Source organism: Mytilus edulis, chromosome 6, assembly GCF_963676685.1.
Source record: "Mytilus edulis chromosome 6, xbMytEdul2.2, whole genome shotgun sequence".
NCBI lineage: Eukaryota > Metazoa > Mollusca > Bivalvia > Mytilida > Mytilidae > Mytilus > Mytilus edulis.
The window spans coordinates 12,854,421-12,876,533 of record NC_092349.1 but is presented as its reverse complement, the minus strand read 5'-3'; the positions used below and the strand labels follow the sequence as shown (position 1 = coordinate 12,876,533).

Genomic DNA, 22,113 nt, shown 5'->3' with positions numbered 1-22,113 from the left:
GACCATGAACAGTTGAACAGTGGTTCCCTGAGTAACCTGACAATGCACAGTAGTACAATGGTTTCCTGAGGTAACCTGACCATGCACAGAATTACAATGATTCCCTGAGGTAACTTACCATGCACAGTGGTACAATGGTTCCCTGAGGTAACCTGACTATGCACCGTAGTACAATGGTTCCCTGAGGTAACCTGACCATGCACAGTAGTACAATGGTTCCCTGAGATAAACTGACCATGCACAGTAGTACAATGGTTCCCTGAGGTAACCTGACCATGTACAGTAGTACAATGGTTCCCTGGGGAAACCTGACCATGCACAGTAGTACAAAGGGTCCCTGAGGTTACATGACAATGTACAGTAGTACAATGGTTCCCTGAGGTAACCTGACCATACACAGTAGTACAGTGATTCCCTGAGGTAACATGACCATTTACAGTAGTAAAATGGTTCTCTGAGGTAACCTGATCATGTATAGTAATTTACAGATGACCTGAGAAAACCTGGTCATGTACAGTAATTTACAGTTGACCTGAGGTAACCTGTCCGTGCACAAAATCACATAGATGTGATCTGGATTAAGCTGACGAAGGGAGTTATGACCGTGTAAATCAATTGTGATTACCTGAGGTTTTCAGAAAATATGCGTTTTGGCAAGCTTATTAATGGTAACATGCAGCTGGTACGAGGACCATGTACAGTGGTGATCTTAGATAAACTGACAATTCACCGGGTACAATGGTTATCTGAGGTAACCTGACCATGCACAGCAGTACAATGGTTCACTGAGGAAACCTGACCATGCACAGTAGTGCAATGGTTCCCTCGGTAACATGACCATGCACAGTAGTACAATAGATCCCTGAGGTAACCAGACCATGCACAGTAGAACAATGGTTCCTTGAAGTAACCCGACCATGCACAGTAGTACCATGGTTCCCTGAGGTAACCTCACCATGCACAGTAGTACAGTGGTTCCCTGAGGTAACCTGGTCATGTACAGTAATTTACAGTTGACCTGAGGTAACCTGTCCGTGCACAAAATCACATAGATGTGATCTGGATTAAGCTGACGAAGGGAGTTATGACCATGTAAATCAATTGTGATTACCTGAGGTTTTCAGAAAATATGCGTTTTGGCAAGCTTATTTATGGTAACATGCAGCTGGTACGAGAACCATGTACAGTGGTGATCTTAGATAAACTGACAATGCACCGGGTACAATGGTTATCTGAGGTAACCTGACCATGCACAGCAGTACAATGGTTCACTGAGGAAAGCTGACCATGCACAGTAGTGCAATGGTTCCCTCGGTAACATAACCATGCACAGTAGTACAATGGATCCCTGAGGTAACCAGACCATGCACAGTAGAACAATGGTTCCTTGAAGTAACCCGACCATGCACAGTAGTACCATGGTTCCCTAAGGTAACCTTACCATGCACAGTAGTACAGTGGTTCCCTGAGTTAACCTGGTCATGTATAGTAATTTACATATGACCTGAGGTAACCTTGTCATGTACAATAATTTACAGATGACCTGAGGTAGCCTGTCCGTGAAAAAAAAGAACATAGATGTAATCTGGACTAAGCTGACGAAGGGAGTTATGAACATTCAATTGTGGTAACCTGAGGTTTGTAGAAAATTAGCGTTTTGCAAAGTTTATCTGTGGTAACATGCAGCTGGTACAATGACCATGAAGTTGTGACCTTAGGTAACCTCACCATATTCTAACATACAGAGGTATTATGAGGTTACATATGTATATACAGTAGTTAAGAAATGACATTAGTTAACATGTGCACTTGGCCATGTATAGAAATGCAGAAGTGCCCGGAGGAAAACTAAAAAAATAGCGTTTTGTAAAGTTTATACAAAGTGTGGTAATACGAGTATGTGCAGTAATACAGAGTAACCTCACCATGTACAGCAATACAGAGGTAATATTAGGTAACCTCACAATGTTCAATCATACAGAGGTGACCTGAGGTAACCTCACCATGTGAGCAATCATAGATATGATCTGAGATACAGGAAATACGATGACCTAAGGTTATCTGATCATGTACAAAGTCCACTGGAGATGTGAGGTTTTTCATTGAAAATATCCAACATCTCTCAAATAAGATTGATTAAGACAATCAACATTTTAAAAAAGCAGTTATATACTATATAACCTGTGCTTGTAACTACGTTACTTTCAAAGTAATGTCAAATGAAAAACAAATAGATTACTGTTCGTACTGCAATGTTTCTCTTTTTTAATACTGGTGAATAAAATCCTTACAGTGTGTACTGGCTGGTCATCATCGCGTATGATACGATTTTGATACTCATACACAGTTAATGAATATTATGCATGAATATAGATAAGATCAGCACGTGTAGCCATATACTGAGAGTTGTAGATTTGTAGTGTAAATATATAGATGCCGTTTATAGAATACAAAATTAGATCAGAACCATAGTTATTAAAATTGAGAAAGGAAATGGTGAATATGTCAAAGGGACAACCACCCGACCATAAAGCAGACAACAGCCGAAGGCAACCAATGGGTCTCCAATGTAGCGAGAATTCCCGCACCCGTAGGTGTCCTTCAGCTGGCCCCTTAAAATATGCATAATAGTACAGTGATAATGGACGTCATACTAAACTCCGAATTATACACAAGAAACTAAAATTTCAAATCATACAAGCCTAACAAAGGCCAGAGGCTCCTGACTTGGGACATGCGCAAAATTGCGGCGGGGTTAATTATGTTTATGAGATCTCAACCCTCCCCCTATACATCTAGCCAGTGTAGAAAAGTAAAAGCATAATAATACGCACATTATAATTCAGTTCAAGAGAAGTCCGAGTCCGATGTCAAAATATGTAACAAAAGAAAATAAATAAAATGACAATAGTACATAAATAACAACAGACTACTAGCAGTTAACTTACATGCCAGCTCCAGACCTCAATTAAACTGATTGAAAGATTATGTGTTCATCATATGAATATCAGGCACAATCCCTCCCGTTAGGGGTTTAGTATCATACTATCATAAAATATATGAGAAGAACATAACCCGTGTCATGCCAACAACTGTTTTTTAGAAATAGATGTGTTTAGTTCCGATTCAAAGACTCTATCAGTGAATCAATATTAAAGCCAAAATATGCACTCTTTAATGACCTGACAACAGTATCGTAACTATATCCCTTTTTAATAAGTCTATTTAAAGGTTTTGTTAGTTTCTGAGAAGAATACTGACATTTTTGTTCTTTATATAGAATATTTCCATAAAAAATTGGATGTGAAATACCTGAACGTAATAGATGTCTGCATGTTGAGTTATATTTACGAACTATTTCCTTATACCGATGATAAAATTTAGTAAATGTTTTGACCAGTTTGTGATATCGAAAACCCTGGTGTAATAATTTTTTAGTAATACATAAATTTCTCTCGCTAAAATCTAATACGTTGTTACATACACGAGAGAATCGTACAAGTTGAGATATATAAACACCATAAGATGATGACAAGGGAACGTCACCATCTACAAATGAATAATTAACAATAGGAAATGAAAAATCATCTCTCTTATCAACAATTTTTGTATTAAGCTTCCCGTTTATGATATAGATATCAAGATCGAGGAAAGGGCAGTGGTCATCGTTATCATTAGCTTTATTTAAAGTAAGTTCTACAGGATAAATTTCTTTAGTTTACATACGGAAGTTGTTATTATTGAGAGCCAATATATCATCCAAATATCTAAAAGTATTGTTAAATTTTTGTATCAAATATTGTTTTGATGGGTCTTTGCTAATTTAAGTCATAAATTGTAACTCATAACAATACAAAAACAGTGCCGCAATAAGTGGTTCACAGTTAGTCCCCATTGGAATTCCAATAACTTGACGATATAAGGAATCTCCAAAGCGAACAAAAATGTTATCAAATAAAAATTCAAGCGCATAAATAGTATCAAAGCATGTCCAATTGACATAGTTCTTTTGTTTATTGCTACTAAAAAATGATCGCAAAGAGTTTGAACATATGTACTCGCATTCCGACTTTTTAAATGCCCAGTTAATTAGGGATGTGAATCTTTTGCTTAAATGATAAAGATTTATGATTATTTATACTTTGATGTAATTGATGGAATACTTTTCACATATCGATTGTTTGTACAACTTTTATGAGAAAAAAAAACGTATGTGCCTGCCCCAAGTCAGGAGCCTGTAATTCAGTGGTTGTCGTTTGTTTACTAATATGTGCTACATATTTGTTTTTGTTCATTTGTTTTATATAATTAAGATCGTTAGTTTTCTCGTTTGAATTGTACTTCATTGTTATTTCTGAACCTTTTATAGATGACAATGCGGTATGGACTTTGCTCATTGTTGAAGTCCGTACGGTGACCTACAGTTGTTAATTTCTGTGTCCTTTTGTGGACAGTTGTCTCATTGGGATTTATACCACAGCTTCTTTTTTATATGTATCATTATTGAACGCATACATATCGTTATCTAGGTTCTTCTATTTTAATTGTATATATATCTACTACCCCTTTCGACATGTTCGAATAAACAAAGAATGGTACACAAAGAAGCTTTAAATAAAATACATTTCAAACAAAGATAAGAAAAAACCAACGAAAGTGGTAATTATTTAACAATTTTGCATTAGTGTTAATGCTAATCTTACAGTGCAAGATGCATGCAGTACACTTAAATTCAAATAATGCCGTGACAGTTTATAGCGATATTTTTTGTAACAGCTCCGTGGCGGGTCCAGGGGTAATCTGGGGATAGGAACCCTTTTTTTTTTGGAGATCAATGCATTTAAATGGGAACATATCATTTCATTTTCAGGGGGGTGGCTATGTTGGGTTTTTTTTTAAGTTTGTTTCTCATTGTTTGAGAAACAAATAATTTGTTTTTGACCCTGAGAAAAAAAAAATTGTTTGTTTCACCCTCAGCTGCCACTATATGTAATGCTATAATTGAAATGAAAGAAAAAAATGTTTTCGACCTGTCTCCAAAAAATATTGTCTTTCGCCGAAGGAAAAAAATCCATAGCCCCTCCCCCAGCCCCCCCCCCCCCCCCCCGAAAATCAAATGTTTGCTGCCTTAGGCATGTATGGATACTTTAATTTATTCTTTAATAGTTAGTTTAAATGATTGTATATACATTTATTTACATAAATCTCTATGAAACCAGTTTTTGACAACTATTTTTATAAAAGTTGAAATCGCCATTCAAAAAGTGTTTTCTTTTTAATTATTTTAAGTCATTTACGTTTCACTAAAGAAATATCTGTTCACGTTACAATGATCACAAATAAACCAAATATTTGGATTTTTTTCGTGAATTATTTGTCGTAACTTATTGTAAAAAATTGTATGTGTTCCTGTTTTCTCCTATTTTTCGCACATATACTGTCAGTCGAAATAGAAAGTACAATGATGTATTTTTAGTTTATTCTATTTTTAGATCATGTTATTACTACGCATATGGGCACTATTGCCACGATTACCTGAGGGCACCGATTACCTTAGGGCATACAGCAGCGTACCTAACTGCCATCTGCCATTCACACGGATACAGTCCCAACAAATACAAAGTACATATATATAATTTGTGTTAAGTATATCAATATGGCATTTGAAATTAATTATATACGCATATTAAACTACAAAATGAAATTACTTCATCAGCATCTTGGCAGTGATGGACTGGTACAAATGACCAAGTCAGACGTTTCGGCCTAAAAAAGTCAGTGCCGGTTCCGCCACTTGGACAGGTCGTTTCGTCCATACTACCAGTTCGGCCCTAATACTTTATGAAACTGGTTCAACCATGATTTTTTGTGTTCTTGTAATAGATATGCTTTGATAAGCCTGATTAATTCCTCTTAATTTGGACAGATTAATTATTAAGTATTTAAATGTTTCTTTAAGGTTTGATTTGATTTAAATATAGTAAGATAAAAGTAAGGATTGTTAATTTTTAACTGTTTTAGTATTTAACTTTGATGTTTTTATAATGTTTTAAGAATATTCATTTATTTAACTTTTCTTCAATACCTTTTCCGTTAAAGTTCTCCTGATTAATGACAAGTATAGGATATCATTTGATATTCAGTCGGAGTCGGCCTTGCACAGGCCTCCAAATACTCGCCGGAACTAAAATTAGTATCACTCGAGTCTAGAGTTAGCCACCACTTCGGTGCAGTTCGACAGAGTTAGTCACCCCTTTTTGGTGCAATTTTACTACTTAAAACACAACGCGAAGCAAATTTACTTTATTTTACTTAAAAGACTAACTCTGGGAACACTTCATTTTCATTTTTACATTTGAAATTAGTAGCTTTATTTTTGAACTTCAGTTTAGAAAGTTTTCTGACTCTGTTTATTTACGACTTTGTTTAATATTCATGCAATTACTGTACATTTGTGAATAAAATATAGTTTTCATTTGATTTATTGTCTGTTGTTCAGCCATAATCTGATATCAGGTATTCCGATGGTCGAATAGGGGCGAAGTACTGGCCACTAAACGTCCCGGGAGGTGTCGTCACCGACCCCCTCCGTTACATTCTAAAGGGAGGATAAAATAGTTACTTCTGGAAAGAAATGTTGAGAAACAAATGTTGAGAAACAAATGTATTATGTCATGTATGTGTAAGTGTCATACATTTGTTTCACAGGCACTTTTTTCTTGATTTCCTCTTTATACCGTAAACATGCATTAAGGGGCATTAGCCACATGTTCTTGTTTCTATCCATTGGAAGGTCAACTATCAATATATAAAAGCACTTGTTTCTGTGTTCAAGGCATTAGGCTTAGCTGTCAAATTTGTTTTCATCGATTTGACTAAATTGATGGACTGTGAAACTCAGATCAGGAGATTTGGAAATTTTGGTCAGGAGATTGGGACTCAGATCAGGAGGTTTTTTATCGACATTAATTATGGTGTAAATGTAACGGTACAATGTAGAAATTGTCTTTTAAAGTGTTCTTTTATTTACATCAGAATGTAATGTGTTTATACACCCTAGTACCCTTGTTGCCTTTCTATTTGAAAGATAACACGTTATCAAATAAAAATATTGAGAAGAATCTGTTTCTTGTTTTGTGTTGTGTTTGATAATTGATTGTTCAAATTTGAATCAGATTGAAATAAATTTTGCTCTGCATCAATGGCAGTCTGCTTTGTTCAAATTCAATTATATTTTTATACGACCGCAAAATTTGAAAAATTTTTCGTCGTATATTGCTGTCACGTTGGCGTCGGCGTCGTCGTCGTCGTCGTCGTCGTCGTCGTCGGCGTCGTCGTCGGCGTCGTCGTCGTCGTCGTCCGGCGTCCGAATACTTTTAGTTTTCGCACTCTAACTTTAGTAAAAGTGAATGGAAATCTATGAAATTTTAACACAAGGTTTATGACCACAAAAGGAAGGTTGGTATTGATTTTGGGAGTTTTGGTCCCAACATTTTAGGAATTAGGGGCCAAAAAGGGCCCAAATAAGCATTTTCTTGGTTTTCGCACTATAACTTTAGTTTAAGTGAATAGAAATCTATGAAATTTTGACACAAGGTTTATGACCACAAAAGGAAGGTTGGGATTGATTTTGGGGGTTTTGGTTCCAACAGTTTAGGAATTAAGGGCCAAAAAAGGGCCCAAATAAGCATTATTCTTGGTTTTCGCACAATAACTTTAGTATAAGTAAATAGAAATCAATGAAATTTTAGCACAAGGTTTATGACCACAAAAGGAAGGTTGGGATTGATTTTTGGAGTTGAGGTCACAACAGTTTATGAATTAGGGGCCAAAAAGGGGCCCTATTAAGCATTATTTTTGGTTTTTGCACCATAACTTTAGTATAAGTAAATAGAAATCTATGAAATTTAAACACAAGGTTTATGACCATAAAAGGAAGGTTGGGTTTGATTTTGGGAGTTTTGGTCCTAACAGTTTAGGAATAAGGGGCCCAAAGGGTCCAAAATTGAACTTTGTGTGATTTCATCAAAAATTGAATAATTGGGGTTCTTTGATATGCCGAATCTAACTATGTATGTAGATTCTTAATTTTTGGTCCCGTTTTCAAATTGGTCTACATTAAGGTCCAAAGGGTCCAAAATTAAACTTAGTTTGATTTTAACAAAAATTGAATCCTTGGGGTTCTTTGATATGCTGAATTTAAAAATGTACTTAGATTTTTATACGACCGCAAATTTTGAAAAAATTTTCGTCGTATATTGCTATCACGTTGGCGTCTGCGTCGTCGTCGTCGTCGTCGTCGTCGTCGTCGTCGTCGTCGTCGTCGTCGTCCGGCGTCCGAATACTTTTAGTTTTCGCACTCTAACTTTAGTAAAAGTGAATAGAAATCTATGAAATTTTAACACAAGGTTTATGACCATAAAAGGAAGGTTGGTATTGATTTTGGGAGTTTTGGTCCCAACATTTTAGGAATAAGGGGCCAAAAAGGGCCTAAATAAGCATTTTCTTGGTTTTCGCACCATAACTTTAGTTTAAGTTAATAGAAATCTATGAAATTATGACACAAGGTATATGACCACAAAAGAAAGATTGGGATTGATTTTGGGAGTTTTGGTTTCAATAGTTTAGGAATAAGGGGCCAATAAAGGGCCCAAATAAGCATTTTTCTTGGTTTTTGCACAATAACCTTAGGTTAAGTAAATGGAAATCTATGAAATTTAAACACAATGTTTATGACCACAAAAGGAAGGTTGGTATTTATTTTGGGAGTTTAGGACCCAACAGATTAGGAATTAGGGGCCAAAAAGGGACCCAAATAAGCATTTTTCTTGGTTTTCGCACTATAATGTTAGTATAAGTAAATACAAATCTATGAAATTTAAACACAAGGCTTATGACCATAAAAGGAAGGTTGGTATTGATTTTGGGAGTTTTGGTCCCAACAGTTTAGGAAAAAGGGGCCCAAAGGGTCCAAAATTAAACTTTGTTTGATTTCATCAAAATTGAATAATTGGGGTTCTTTGATATGCCGAATCTAACTGTATATGTAGATTCTCAACTTTTGGTCCCGTTTTCAAATTGGTCTACATTAAGGTCCAAAGGGTCCAAAATTAAACTTAGTTTGATTTTGACAAAAAATGAATCGGTTGGGTTCTTTGATATGTTGAATCTAAAAATGTACTTAGATTCTTGATTATTGAAGTTTTTTTGGTCCAGTTTTCAAATTGGTCTACATTAAGGTCCAAAGGGTCCAAAATTAAACTTTGTTTGATTTCATCAAAAATTGAATCCTTGGGGTTCTTTGATATGCCAAATTTAACTGTGTATGTAGATTCTTCATTTTTATACGACCGCAAATTTTGAAAAAATTTTCGTCGTATATTGCTATCACGTTGGCGTCTGCGTCGTCGTCGTCGTCGTCGTCGTCGTCGTCGTCGTCGTCGTCGTCGTCGTCGTCGTCGTCGTCGTCGTCCGGCGTCCGAATACTTTTAGTTTTCGCACTCTAACTTTAGTAAAAGTGAATAGAAATCTATGAAATTTTAACACAAGGTTTATGACCATAAAAGGAAGGTTGGTATTGATTTTGGGAGTTTTGGTCCCAACATTTTAGGAATAAGGGGCCAAAAAGGGCCCAAATAAGCATTTTCTTGGTTTTCGCACCATAACTTTAGTTTAAGTTAATAGAAATCTATGAAATTTTGACACAAGGTTTATGACCACAAAAGAAAGATTGGGATTGATTTTGGGAGTTTTGGTTTCAATAGTTTAGGAATAAGGGGCCAATAAAGGGCCCAAATAAGCATTTTTCTTGGTTTTTGCACAATAACCTTAGGTTAAGTAAATAGAAATCTATGAAATTTAAACACAATGTTTATGACCACAAAAGGAAGGTTGGTATTGATTTTGGGAGTTTAGGACCCAACAGTTTAGGAATTAGGGGCCAAAAAGGGACCCAAATAAGCATTTTTCTTGGTTTTCGCACTATAATGTTAGTATAAGTAAATACAAATCTATGAAATTTAAACACAAGGCTTATGACTATAAAAGGAAGGTTGGTATTGATTTTGGGAGTTTTGGTCCCAACAGTTTAGGAAAAAGGGGCCCAAAGGGTCCAAAATTAAACTTTGTTTGATTTCATCAAAATTGAATAATTGGGGTTCTTTGATATGCCGAATCTAACTGTATATGTAGATTCTCAACTTTTGGTCCTGTTTTCAAATTGGTCTACATTAAGGTCCAAAGGGTCCAAAATTAAACTTAGTTTGATTTTGACAAAAAATGAATCGGTTGGGTTCTTTGATATGTTGAATTTAAAAATGTACTTAGATTCTTGATTATTGAAGTTTTTTGGTCCAGTTTTCAAATTGGTCTACATTAAGGTCCAAAGGGTCCAAAATTAAACTTTGTTTGATTTCATCAAAAATTGAATCCTTGGGGTTCTTTGATATGCCAAATCTAACTGTGTATGTAGATTCTTCATTTTTGGTCCTGTTTTCAAATTTCAAATTCTACATTAAAGTCCAAAGGGTCCAAAATTAAACTAAGTTTGATTTTAACAAAAATTGAATTCTTGGGCCTCTTTGATATGCTGAATCTAAACATGTACTTAGATTTTTGATTATGGGCCCAGTTTTCAAGTTGGTCTAAATCAGGATCTAAAATTATTATATTAAGTATTGTGCAATAGCAAGTCTTTTCAATTGCACAGTATTGTGCAATGGCAAGAAATATCTAATTGCACAATATTGTGAAATAGCAAATTTTTTTTAAATTAGAGTTATCTTTCTTTGTCCAGAATAGTAAGCAAGAAATATCCTATTGCACAATATTGTGCAATAGCAAGAATTTTTTTTAATTGGAGTTATCTTTCTTTGTCCAGAATCAACTTAAATCTTTGTTATATACAATATACAATGTATATACACTTTTTACTACCAACTGATAAATTTAAATAATCTTTACCATTCAGTGATAACAAGCAGTTTTTTTACATCTTAATATTTTATGATGTATTTAAATGAGTAGTTATTGTTGCAAACTCCATTAGAAATTTGAATTGATATCAGTTTTGAAAAAGGGAAACGGGGATGTGAAAAAAAAGGGGGGGGGTAAATTTTTCTCATTTCAGATTTCATAAATAAAAAGAAAATTTCTTCAAACATTTTTTTGAGAGGATTAATATTCAACAGCATAGTGATTTGCTCAAAGGCAAAAAAAAACCTTTTAAGTTCATTAGACCACATTCATTCTGTGTCAGAAACCTATGCTGTGTCAACTATTTAATTTTAGATTTAAAAAGTTTGAAGAAGAAATCTTTAATTGATTTGTAAAATCTTGGCATTTGTTTTGTGTAAAAAAAACCCATGTAATGTCAAAAATTTGATCACAATCCAAATTCAGAGCTGTATCATGCTTGAATGTTTTGTCCATACTTGCCCCAACTGTTCAGGGTTCGACCTCTGCGGTCGTATAAAGCTGCGCCCTGCGGAGCACCTGGTTTACTATAAAATCTTTTTTTTCTCCCGCATCGGTGGTCTATTGGTGGCATGTTCGCCTAGAGTGAGAGAGGTCGTGAGTTTGAACCTCGTCTGGGTCCAATTAAGACTTTAAAATTGGTATTTGTTGCTTCTCCGCCAAGCACGCTTTAAGGAATTAGAGCGAAAACTGGTTGGCTAGGAGTCAGAATAAGGTGTATTGGTAAGGTGACATGTCGTCCTGTGGACTGTTATCTTGTGAGGTAGAAGGTGTCTGGGTAAGGTGACATGTCTTCCTGTGGACTGTTATCTTGTGAGGTAGAAGGTGTCTGGGTAAGGTGACATGTCTTCCTGTGGACTGTTATCTTGTGACGTAGAAGGTGTCTGCATGGGTAAGGTGAGATGTCTTCCTGTGGACTGTTATCTTGGGAGGTAGAAGGTGTCTGGGTAAGGTGACATGTCTTCCTGTGGACTGTTATCTTGTGAGGTAGAAGGTGTCTGGGTAGGGTGACATGTCTTCCTGTGAACTGTTATCTTGTGAGGTAGAATGTGTCTGGGTAAGGTGACATGTCTTCCTGTGGACTGTTATCTTGTGAGGTAGAGGGTGTCTGGGTAAGGTGACATGTCTTCCTGTGGACTGTTATCTTGTGAAGTAGAAGGTGTCTGGGTAAGGTGACATGTCTTCCTGTGGACTGTTATCTTGTGAGGTAGAAGATGTCTGGGTAAGGTGACATGTCTTCCTGTGGACTGTTATCTTGTGAGGTAGAAGGTGTCTGGGTAAGGTGACATGTCTTCCTGTGGACTGTTATCTTGTGACGTAGCACGTATGTAAAATATCTGACTGAGTGAGTCGGTCTAGTAAAAAGCAGGGTAAATATTCATATAACATTAACATGTTCTTGTCCTGAATATGCATATAAATTTGCCACTGGATGTGAAACAGCCATCCATCCATCCATCTTTCTTTCTTTTCTTCAAAATAAACTTTTTTTAAACATGTTAAAAGTCATGCACAAAATCACCAGACATTTAAAGAACTCTCACAACAAGGGTTTCCAAACTTTGGACACACATTACACAAAACCTTAATGGTGAAACCGTACATACAGAAAATTTTATGAAATAAAAGTAGGGAATGAATTATTTCACACAATATTATTATACGACAATTGGTTTTATCATTTTAATAAAGTGAAGTCATAAGTCTTTGGTGCACAGATACACTGGACTGCACGGTATATATGTATCAGCATTTTGTGTGTATTTTAGTCTAGGTGCCATTTCATTAAACATGTTAAGCATCAAGTTTACCTCCGAAGATTGCAGATGATCATGAGCTTGTCAAATAATCTGATGTAAATTAATAAAGTGTCCCTCACAGTATAAATTTCAATTGTTAAGAATTGTTAAGAATTCCTTAGTGTGTTGTAATGTTTTTGTAGAGGCTTTTGAAAATAATGGCCAGTTTGCAGTAGATTCTGAATCGAAAAAGTACAATTCATTGTTTAATTTAAGGCTTGTTATAATTACTTGTTCTTTTTTTAATTTTTTGATAGATAGTATGACAGATATAGGATGGGGCAATTTAGCCCAGTATGAACATTATGGACGAGTAGGTGATATAAAGGAGGACTTTGATATAATTTCTTATGAAGATTCAAAAGGAGAACTCTATTCATCATTCAAACATGCCTCTCATGCCATGCTATTTGCTAGGAATGATACTGTATTGTGGGATTTATACAAATCTAGAGCAGCTATAATGGTAAGTACAATATATTTAAGAATACATTTATGTCTTGTTTTGGAAACTATGAACATCAAGAACATGATTAAAAACAAAAGTAAATTTTTATGATATTACATTTGATATGGTCAAATGTATACATTGTATACGCCCCTCACATTCAATTGTCACGACTGTATTACTGATGTCTCTCATCAGTTCTGCATTCCATTTATAATTCAGCGTTAAGTAAAAAATTAACTGTTATCCCTACAAATGTAGGTATTATCCCCCAGGCCACCTGCAATAGTTGAACAGCATTATGTTTCCAGTCAGCATGTCTAGGAAAAGCTTTTGTTTAACATGTTTAAGGTTCATGTAGGTTAAAGATTTAGTTTTTATGAAATTTGTTGTAGCATCAACCTGAAAATCAGTACACCTATATAAAACATGCAGATGTGGTATGATTGCCAATGTGATATCTATCCACAAGAGTTAAAATTGGTGTAACAACACAACATAAGATCAAACTGTAAAAACCAGTTGCTAAAACTAGCAATTAGTGTGCATTATTTTAAAGTAGTAAAATGTACTAAAAACCTGGTAAGTTCGATTATTTCATGCTTGAAATTAAAGGCAGTTATTCAATTTTTTCAATTTACAGTTTGGTATATATATCAATTTCTTAAAATAATACATTTAACATCTATTTTCATTTGATTTTCAGATGCAGATGAGATTTGATGGTTTAATTGGGTTTCCAGGTGGATTGGTGGATCCAGGTGAAAATCCATTGGATGGAGTAAACAGGGAACTAGAGGAGGAAATTGGCCTTGACCTTTGTAAACACAAACTCCAAGACAGTGATCAAGTTGTGTCTTTTGTGAACAAAAGGAAAAACTTAGTTTTGCATTTTTATGGAAAAGAAGTTACTGTAAATGATTTTAGTGAGATTGAAATGAAAACTTTATCTGCCCCTGATTATGGAAATGAGGTAAGCATTGAGTGAAATTTGTTTAATTTTTAATTTTTGCATATTTTTTAGCAAAAAATGAACATGTACAACGTAGAATTATTTTACTTATATCTCAAAGATATAAAAAGATGTGGTATGAGTACCAATGAGACAACTCTCCATCCAAGTCACAATTTGTAAAAGTAAACCATTATAGGTCAAAGTATGGTCTTCAACACTTAGCCTTGGCTCACACAGAACATACACATGTATATAGAACTTTTTTTTTATTGTACATTGTATTTTAAAAATCACTTCAGTTGAAAGTTGAACTGGTTAGGCTGATGGCTACTCAATACATTTAAATGTTTTTATTTTCATGAGAACACAAGTGTTTTGAAAGGCGATGATATCAAACTATATAATAAGGATAATTATAAATAAGAACATACTGTGGATTCATTAATATTCGTTGGGTACCAATTTTCGTGGATTTCATGGGTACATGATAACCACGAATTTAAATGTTCAACGAAACGTAAATTTTTTATATGCTTTGTATGCAGATATTGGCATAACAACGAAATCAAATATCCACGAAAATGCAACTTTTTGTCAATCCACGAAAATTGATACCCACGAAAATAAATGAATCCACAGTAAGTCATATTGGTTTATTGATTAGTGTTTGCTTTTAACTCTCTTAGCAACAAAAAGGCTTTAATATAGTGAGTCAAAGAAAAAACAACAAAAAGATTAAGCAAAATGAACACTTTAGATACCAAAGCCAAGGGTGAAATCAGGTGTCTGAAAAGGGAAGGCACTTCCTGCTTAAATTGTGAGTAAGAGGTTTAAAGGTATGAAACATTTGTAGGATATTTGTCTCACTGTCAGTCATACTGCATCTCGTTATTATTATAATTATGTAAAACTATTTGATTAATTAAAAGGAACCATTGCAAAACTTATTGGATAAAACATAAACACTTGAGAATTTATTTTTCAGACATTAGGAATGATTCGTCCTCCCCTCTATACAATGGGAGATAGGTACAGAGGACTTCCAGCATTTCTGTCCAATAGCTATGCAGGAAATTCAAGACAAGAGCTTCTGATTGGATTACAACATTTTAAAATTTTAGAACAAGATGAAATTGAGAAGGCAGTGGATTCTTGGAAAACATTCATGAAAACAAACAGACAAACATGTGGACTTACTAATACTGATAGTTGATGTTATTAGTACATTAGAGAACTATTACATTTTATTGGGGTTAAAAAACAATTATGGACCAATGAGAGTGCAATTTTTTAATTAAATTGCAGGTTATTATTTTTCTATCATTTTTTTCCAGTATCCAAGAAAAAGCAATGTAGAATGTGTATTCTATATTTAATTGTGGGTTCTTTTTATGGAATAACTTATTTTATATTATTGTTTTGTTTGTGTGCTTTGATAATGAATAGTTATCTACTAAATTTGGACCAAAGGGAGACAATTTTAGAAAAAAAAATCAAATTGTCTCCCCTCAATGATAGTTGATGTTGTTAGTACATAAGTTAACTATAATTTTTTATTGGGTTTATGAAACTACTGTCAATTCAGAAATAATTGCATGCATTTATTATTACAATTATGTCATTTTAGACTTAAATGCGATTTTAATTTTCCTGATATTGAAAAAAAAAACAGTTTAATTTATATAATAAATTTCAAATTTTAAATAATTCCTATTATAACACATTTTTGGCAATAATAAAACATCGCTGAATTTATAGTATTACATGATCAATGACAGTGCAATTTTATAAGCAAATTTGTGGGTAATTATTTTTCAATATCTTTTTATCAAGTATCCAAGAAAAAGCAATGTAGAATGTATATTCTATATTTTTTGTGGGTTGTTTTTGCAGAATAATTTATTGTATATTTTTTTTATGAGTTTTAGTAATTAATTGTTATCTTCTGTATGAAAATTTGGACCAATGGGAGACAATTTGAGAAAAATTTCAAAATGTCTCCCTTCAATGATATAATTTGAAATATAGTTAACTTGCTATACTTTTTAAATATACATGATATATTGCTGGTTTTGTTATTTGTATAAGGATAAATATTTTTGAATTGTTTATTTGGAATAGTTTTACCATGTTCAGTTCTCCATTCTTGTGATTATAAATGCTCCATACTAGAAGGTATTCCAAGTAATGGTGGCCATTCTGCCAAAAATGTGAAGTTCATAGAGAATATCATATGGCTTTTTCAATATCGCATTCGTATCAACCCGAGACACCAATATAATCCCAAGAGCTCTGGTTGAGGGTTGGTACGGTGTGTGATATTGAAAAAGCCATATCATATACACTTTATTATATACATATACCTCATGTAGATGTTTTTTTATGTGACATGACGTCATACAGATAAGGAGGTTTAAAATGACATCATACAGATTATAGGTTTGACATGACGTCATACAGATTAGGGATTTGAAAACCTTTGCAACAGTGACTGCAATCAATGACATGACGTCATACAGATTAAAGGTGTGATAAAGCTTTTGTAACCGTGCTGATATCGATATCATCACAGGTGGCTGATACAGCACGCTTTCCATTGACTGTATTACACATACAATTTATCTGTATTTACTGCTAAGTATATAATAAATATATTTATCTAAGACTAAATTCATGATTTATGAAGGCTTTTGAAGAAGAAAAAATAAGGCTTAGAATAATAGTAGCTGATAGAGCTAAAATTTAAAAAGTACTTGTATATTTATATCTTCATATATAAGTTTATGAAAATAAAAATAATACATTGTTTATAATGATTTTTCAAAAGCTTTGGGATGCTAAAAGAGCATGATCATATATGTATAAATTGTCTTAATAAGTTAGAGGTTAAAACAGTATATGCAAAAGAGACTTTTATGAAGTGAAAACTGAAATTTACAAAAACTTGATGAGTAAATAAAGCAGTGGTGTTAACAAATTTATTGTGAGTGTATATATTTTTAGCAATTATTTTTGAATCAGTTTCAGTTTGTGATTTGACTTTTGTGCTTTTTAAAGCTGTTTCTAAAATTCCATTTCTGATTTTTTAGGGTCAAAAGTGACAATTGTTTTTTGTATCTTTTATTATTAAAAATTATGCCTTCATATGACAATCAAGCTTAATCCCTCCCACTTGGGGTTTAGGCATACCATTAAAAAATATATGAGAAGAACATAATCAGTATCATATCAACATGTATGTAGATATAAGAAGATGTGGTATGAGTATGAGACAACACTCCATCCAAGTCACAATTTATAAAAGTAAACCATTATAGGTTTATATTTTAAGATTTTGACAATCAGACTATTTATGTTGCATAATTTATTACTTATTAGATTTGTGTTCTTAAAGGATACACATTAAAGAAAACTGGTATATTTCTGTTTTTATTTCATGACCAAGATGACTCCTCGATGCAATAATGCATTCACATGTGATTTCACGTTACGTCAAAATTATCCATTTTCATTTCTTAATCACTTTATCATGTGTGGTCAATAGTAATTTGTCATTAAAAATTTCTGAAACTCAAAATTACTTTCATATCAGGTAGTTCTTTGTCTCTCATTTTCGTGGTTCATTGGTCAATTCTAAAATTCTACAGTGTTTTAATTTTATCATATACTGTAAGCAGTTGGAAAATATATTTGATATAAGGAGTATTTGTAAGGTGTAAATGTCTGTCTAACAGGGTTCATCTGACCTTGACCTCATGTTCATGGTTCGTTAATCAATGTTAAGCTTTAATGGTTAAGTCTACTTCTCAAATACTAAATGTTGCATTTCTGTAAATATTGACAATGCAATTTTACATAGGAACTCCTTTTACGGCTAAAACTGTACCACTTTCACTATAAAGTTTTGAAAAAAATCTTATCCTAGAATTGAAAGTTCATATGCACCTCAATTTTTTTCAAGAGTCTAAATATAGGGCTGTGCAGCATATTTTCAACGTTTATACGCCCTGAACTTCTCAGAGTTTAAACTAACACTTATTTTCTTAACTACCCCTACCTCGAATGAAAGGTTACCACATATTTCAATGTAAACAATATGCACATGTATATTAACTGGTAACATTCCCAAGTTATGTCTCTGTGAGATGGAACACAGAGAGCATAACTGGGAACCAGTATGTAAACAAAATTAATTTTCTATGAATATTCAAGATCTCCCCAAAAGAGGCATGTTTAGAGAAACAGCTGTATTTACAAAGTGCAACCTATAAGCGACATGTCACACATGTGTACATTTGCTGACCCATTGGTGGCATTTTGCTGTTTTTAGCTCTTTGGTCAGGTTGTTGTCTCTCTGACAAATTCACCATTTCCATGCTCAATTTTATTTGATGTACAGAGTGATCTCATGGGTTACATGTCTATCTGGCATGATTCATTCAACCTCATGTGTATGGTCGCAGATACTACATGTATAAGGAATAGCAATCTCCATACAGCGCTCGTTCCCTTTCCGTATACTCAGTACACTATAATACACATTAAGTGTAGTGATACGAAGTAAGTATGGAACAGATGAAAGGTCTGCACAAGTGATTGAAGCAATAGGTGAACAATATTTAGGAATCTTGTTTGAATGATTTGTATCCTAGTTTGAACTTTATTACATCATGTACATTGTTACACTACTAAAACAGCTATTTTAATCTACAGTAAAAAATAACAATTTCCATATGCTCTTAAGAGATAGGCGAATGATACGAAAGGGACATTCAAAATCATTAGTCGTAATTAAACTGACAATTACAAGGCCAAAGAAGAAAAAACAACAGAAAAACAAAGAGTACAAAAAAAACCCCACAACATAGAAAAAAATAAAATAACAAAAATACTGAACTTAGAGGAAGATCAATTGGGAAAGTCCATAATCACATGGCAAAATCAAATAACAAAACGCATCAAAAACGAATAGACAAAAACTGTCATATTCCTGACTTGGTACAGGCATTTTCAAATGTAGAAAATGGTGGATTAAACCTGGTTCTATAGCGCTAACCCTCTCACTTTAAAAACGAAAGACTGAGCAACACAAGCCCCACCAAAAACTGGGGGGGGGGGATACAAGGTACTTCGGAAGGGTAAACACATCTTGCTCCACATGTGGTACCTGTTAGTTTGCTTATGTTAATTAAACCCATTAATAAGTCTATATTCATTGTTTAAATAATGACTCTTCTTTGTTTATATATAATGCATGAACAGAATTAATTAATACATGTATGTGTTGTACAAGTTGTTGATGTCCAAGATGAGAGAAATCAGGGATTAAATATTAGAATCTAACAAGTAATACTTTGGATGCATGGAATTCATTCCGTGTTGTTTACATTTTTTACACAGGAATAAAACAAGTTCATGGCCTATTCAAGACAGGCCAAACACATCATGTCCCCTTGTAAACATTTTGTATACAATACCCAGTCCTCTAGAATATCCTTTATGATTGGCTGTGCAGCAGAAATGAGCTGGCATTCATTTGTGTCTGAATTGAAGTTAACTCCCAGACAGGTATCATTTGGTGAACATTGAGATAGGCAACCAATCTCACTTCGTTCTATTGATGTGGATAGTAACGACATAAAACCATATGTTCCAGCCACAAAACAGTAATGCCCAGTAAACACAGCTGAAAGAAATACACTTTTTTCAGAGCGATAATTCTAACAGATTTTAACTCATATTGTTATACAAGAAAATAATCGTTAAACAAGATTGCTTATAATACTTTAATCTCAGATGATAACTTAGATTCTATTATGAGATCTTGATATATTTTTAGGTACTATTAGCAAACACAATTTATTTCATTTCTGGTAGCCAAATGACTCAAATTTATTTTAGACCCCTGGCTTAAGTCTGTCAGTGAACTAGAGAACATATTGACTCTTGATAAGCGACCTTTTTCACGTACATTTGGTTGAATTGCCAATTAGAAAAATATCCACCAGAGTTCCGTACAAAAATAACTCTGTATTGATATATACATGTATAATAAAACCACTATTTTGGTCATTACTAACGACATGTATGTCACTACCGAGAAAAAATGTCTTCTAAATGAAGCCATGTCTGTCCTTGAGAAGATTTTTACTTAGAAACGGTCGTACAAAAATTCTTTGTAATGATCTGTAATGTGAGTATACTGATAATTAACAATGTGTATTGTTTATCAACGATTATCAACTCAATCATGAAAACCAAACAATAAATCGGTAAATGACTGATATTTTTAACACAATAATTGATCAGTTAGTTTAATCATACCAAGTTACCATGGTAAGATGTGGAAGCGTACAGCATTGAAAGTAACTTTATAATATTAATGCTAAAAAGTATACTGGTCCAAATTTGTCTTCAGTGATTGTCGAGGTTAAACTATTTGAAAAACCGAAAAGCATACAAATGCTGAAGAGCCGATCAAACCAAAATTGAACTTACGTGTAGCCTAAATCCGGACAAGTATTCAAATCTTTACACGAGGCAGATATATTTCTTAATTTCAAAAGTTTTCCAAAATATTTTAACAAAATGTTTCAATTATAACAAATATTCAAATTGTTATTCGTGACATTACCGAAATAAGCTACTAAGCAAGCAAACCTCTCAAATATAATCAAATGCCGATAGGAAGATCAAACAATCCACACATTTACAAAAATCGGGAATGTATGCGCGCCTCTACTTGTCGAATGATTTTTATTTTCATATGAGTCGGAGTTTCTTCAGAAACTTGTCATGGCTTTTTTTTAAAACTTATAACAAGAGTCTGTGACGCCTTCACCAATGGATAAAACCTATGCTGAATAGTAACGTCACTTTGATTTAAAAGAAAAACATGTTACTAACCTGTGTGTTGAATAATCCACAATCCTTCCGATCCCCATGCAGTTGCGATGCCAACCCCTTTTATAACAAGTGGTGACGGATCTGTCCAATCAAATATGATTTCTGTTCCATTTTGTGTTTCTTTTATCAGCAATATGTTACCATTCGATTTCCAACTAATGACGAAAGTTATTTGTGCTGTGCAACTTACTATTCTTGGAGTATGAATGGTAAACATACTACCATTTTTGTCTTTTCTGTGTAGCTTGGTTCGGTTGTTTGCCCAGTCTCCAATACTTATTTCATACAAGTCAGAAGACTGAAGATCTACTGCAGCAGATAAGAGGAGATTCGCATGGTGACACGTTTTAACTGAGAATTTCATTGATTGAGTTTGAGCAGGATATATATGGTAGTTTGATACGCTTGTGTAATAGTTGTATATATCAGGAGTATTCCTACTGGTTTTATCTCCTATCATCAAACTTTGTATCCATATTCCATCCAAGGCATGTCCTGTTTATAATACATCAAGTTAATCATAAAAAATAAATCAGAATTATCAGAAAATACAAATACATTTTGTTAGTGTAATCAGAACAAATAAATCAGGATTATCAGATATACAAATTAAGGTAATCAGAACAAATAAATCAAATAATCACAACATACAAATCAGGTTATCAGAACATACAACTTAAGGTTATCAGAACAAATACAGAGAAAATTGAAATATTGAATACATATGGTAAGTAATTATATATTGAGAACAAATATTAGGGGAATCAAGGTTATCAAAACAAACAAAGCAAGGTGATGATATATCATTTTGTCGTCATACAAAGACAAAAGTAAGGCTGATCGGATTATAGAGCTATGCTAATTGAATTCTCCAGCAGCATAACTGTACACATAACACAGGTTATTCAGATACAAGATTTTTCGTCTGATATGGTAATTTACCTTTACAACAATAATAAGATGAAACCGAATCAGAAAAAAAATGTGTGTGTAGTGAGCGGAACTAATTTTCACGACAAAAGCAATAATTT

General features: G+C 33.7%; 1 protein-coding gene and 1 long non-coding RNA gene across 2 annotated transcripts; one reads left to right on the top strand and one right to left on the bottom strand.

Moving 5' to 3' along the window:
* Positions 1–5,596: 5,596 nt before the first annotated feature.
* Positions 5,597–17,596, top strand: LOC139527152 (U8 snoRNA-decapping enzyme-like). Its single transcript, XM_071322443.1, has 4 exons — positions 5,597–5,622; positions 13,031–13,239; positions 13,928–14,194; positions 15,162–17,596. Exons 2-4 carry the CDS (start codon positions 13,036–13,038, stop codon positions 15,387–15,389), a joined length of 699 nt encoding a protein of 232 aa, XP_071178544.1. The 5' UTR covers positions 5,597–5,622; positions 13,031–13,035; the 3' UTR covers positions 15,390–17,596.
* A 1,811-nt stretch (positions 17,597–19,407) lies between these two features.
* On the bottom strand, positions 19,408–21,568 carry LOC139527151 (uncharacterized). The gene is made up of 2 exons (XR_011665284.1): positions 21,083–21,568; positions 19,408–19,862 (listed from the first exon to the last, which is right to left on the bottom strand). It is a non-coding gene; the product is annotated as an uncharacterized lncRNA (long non-coding RNA).
* Positions 21,569–22,113: the final 545 nt, after the last annotated feature.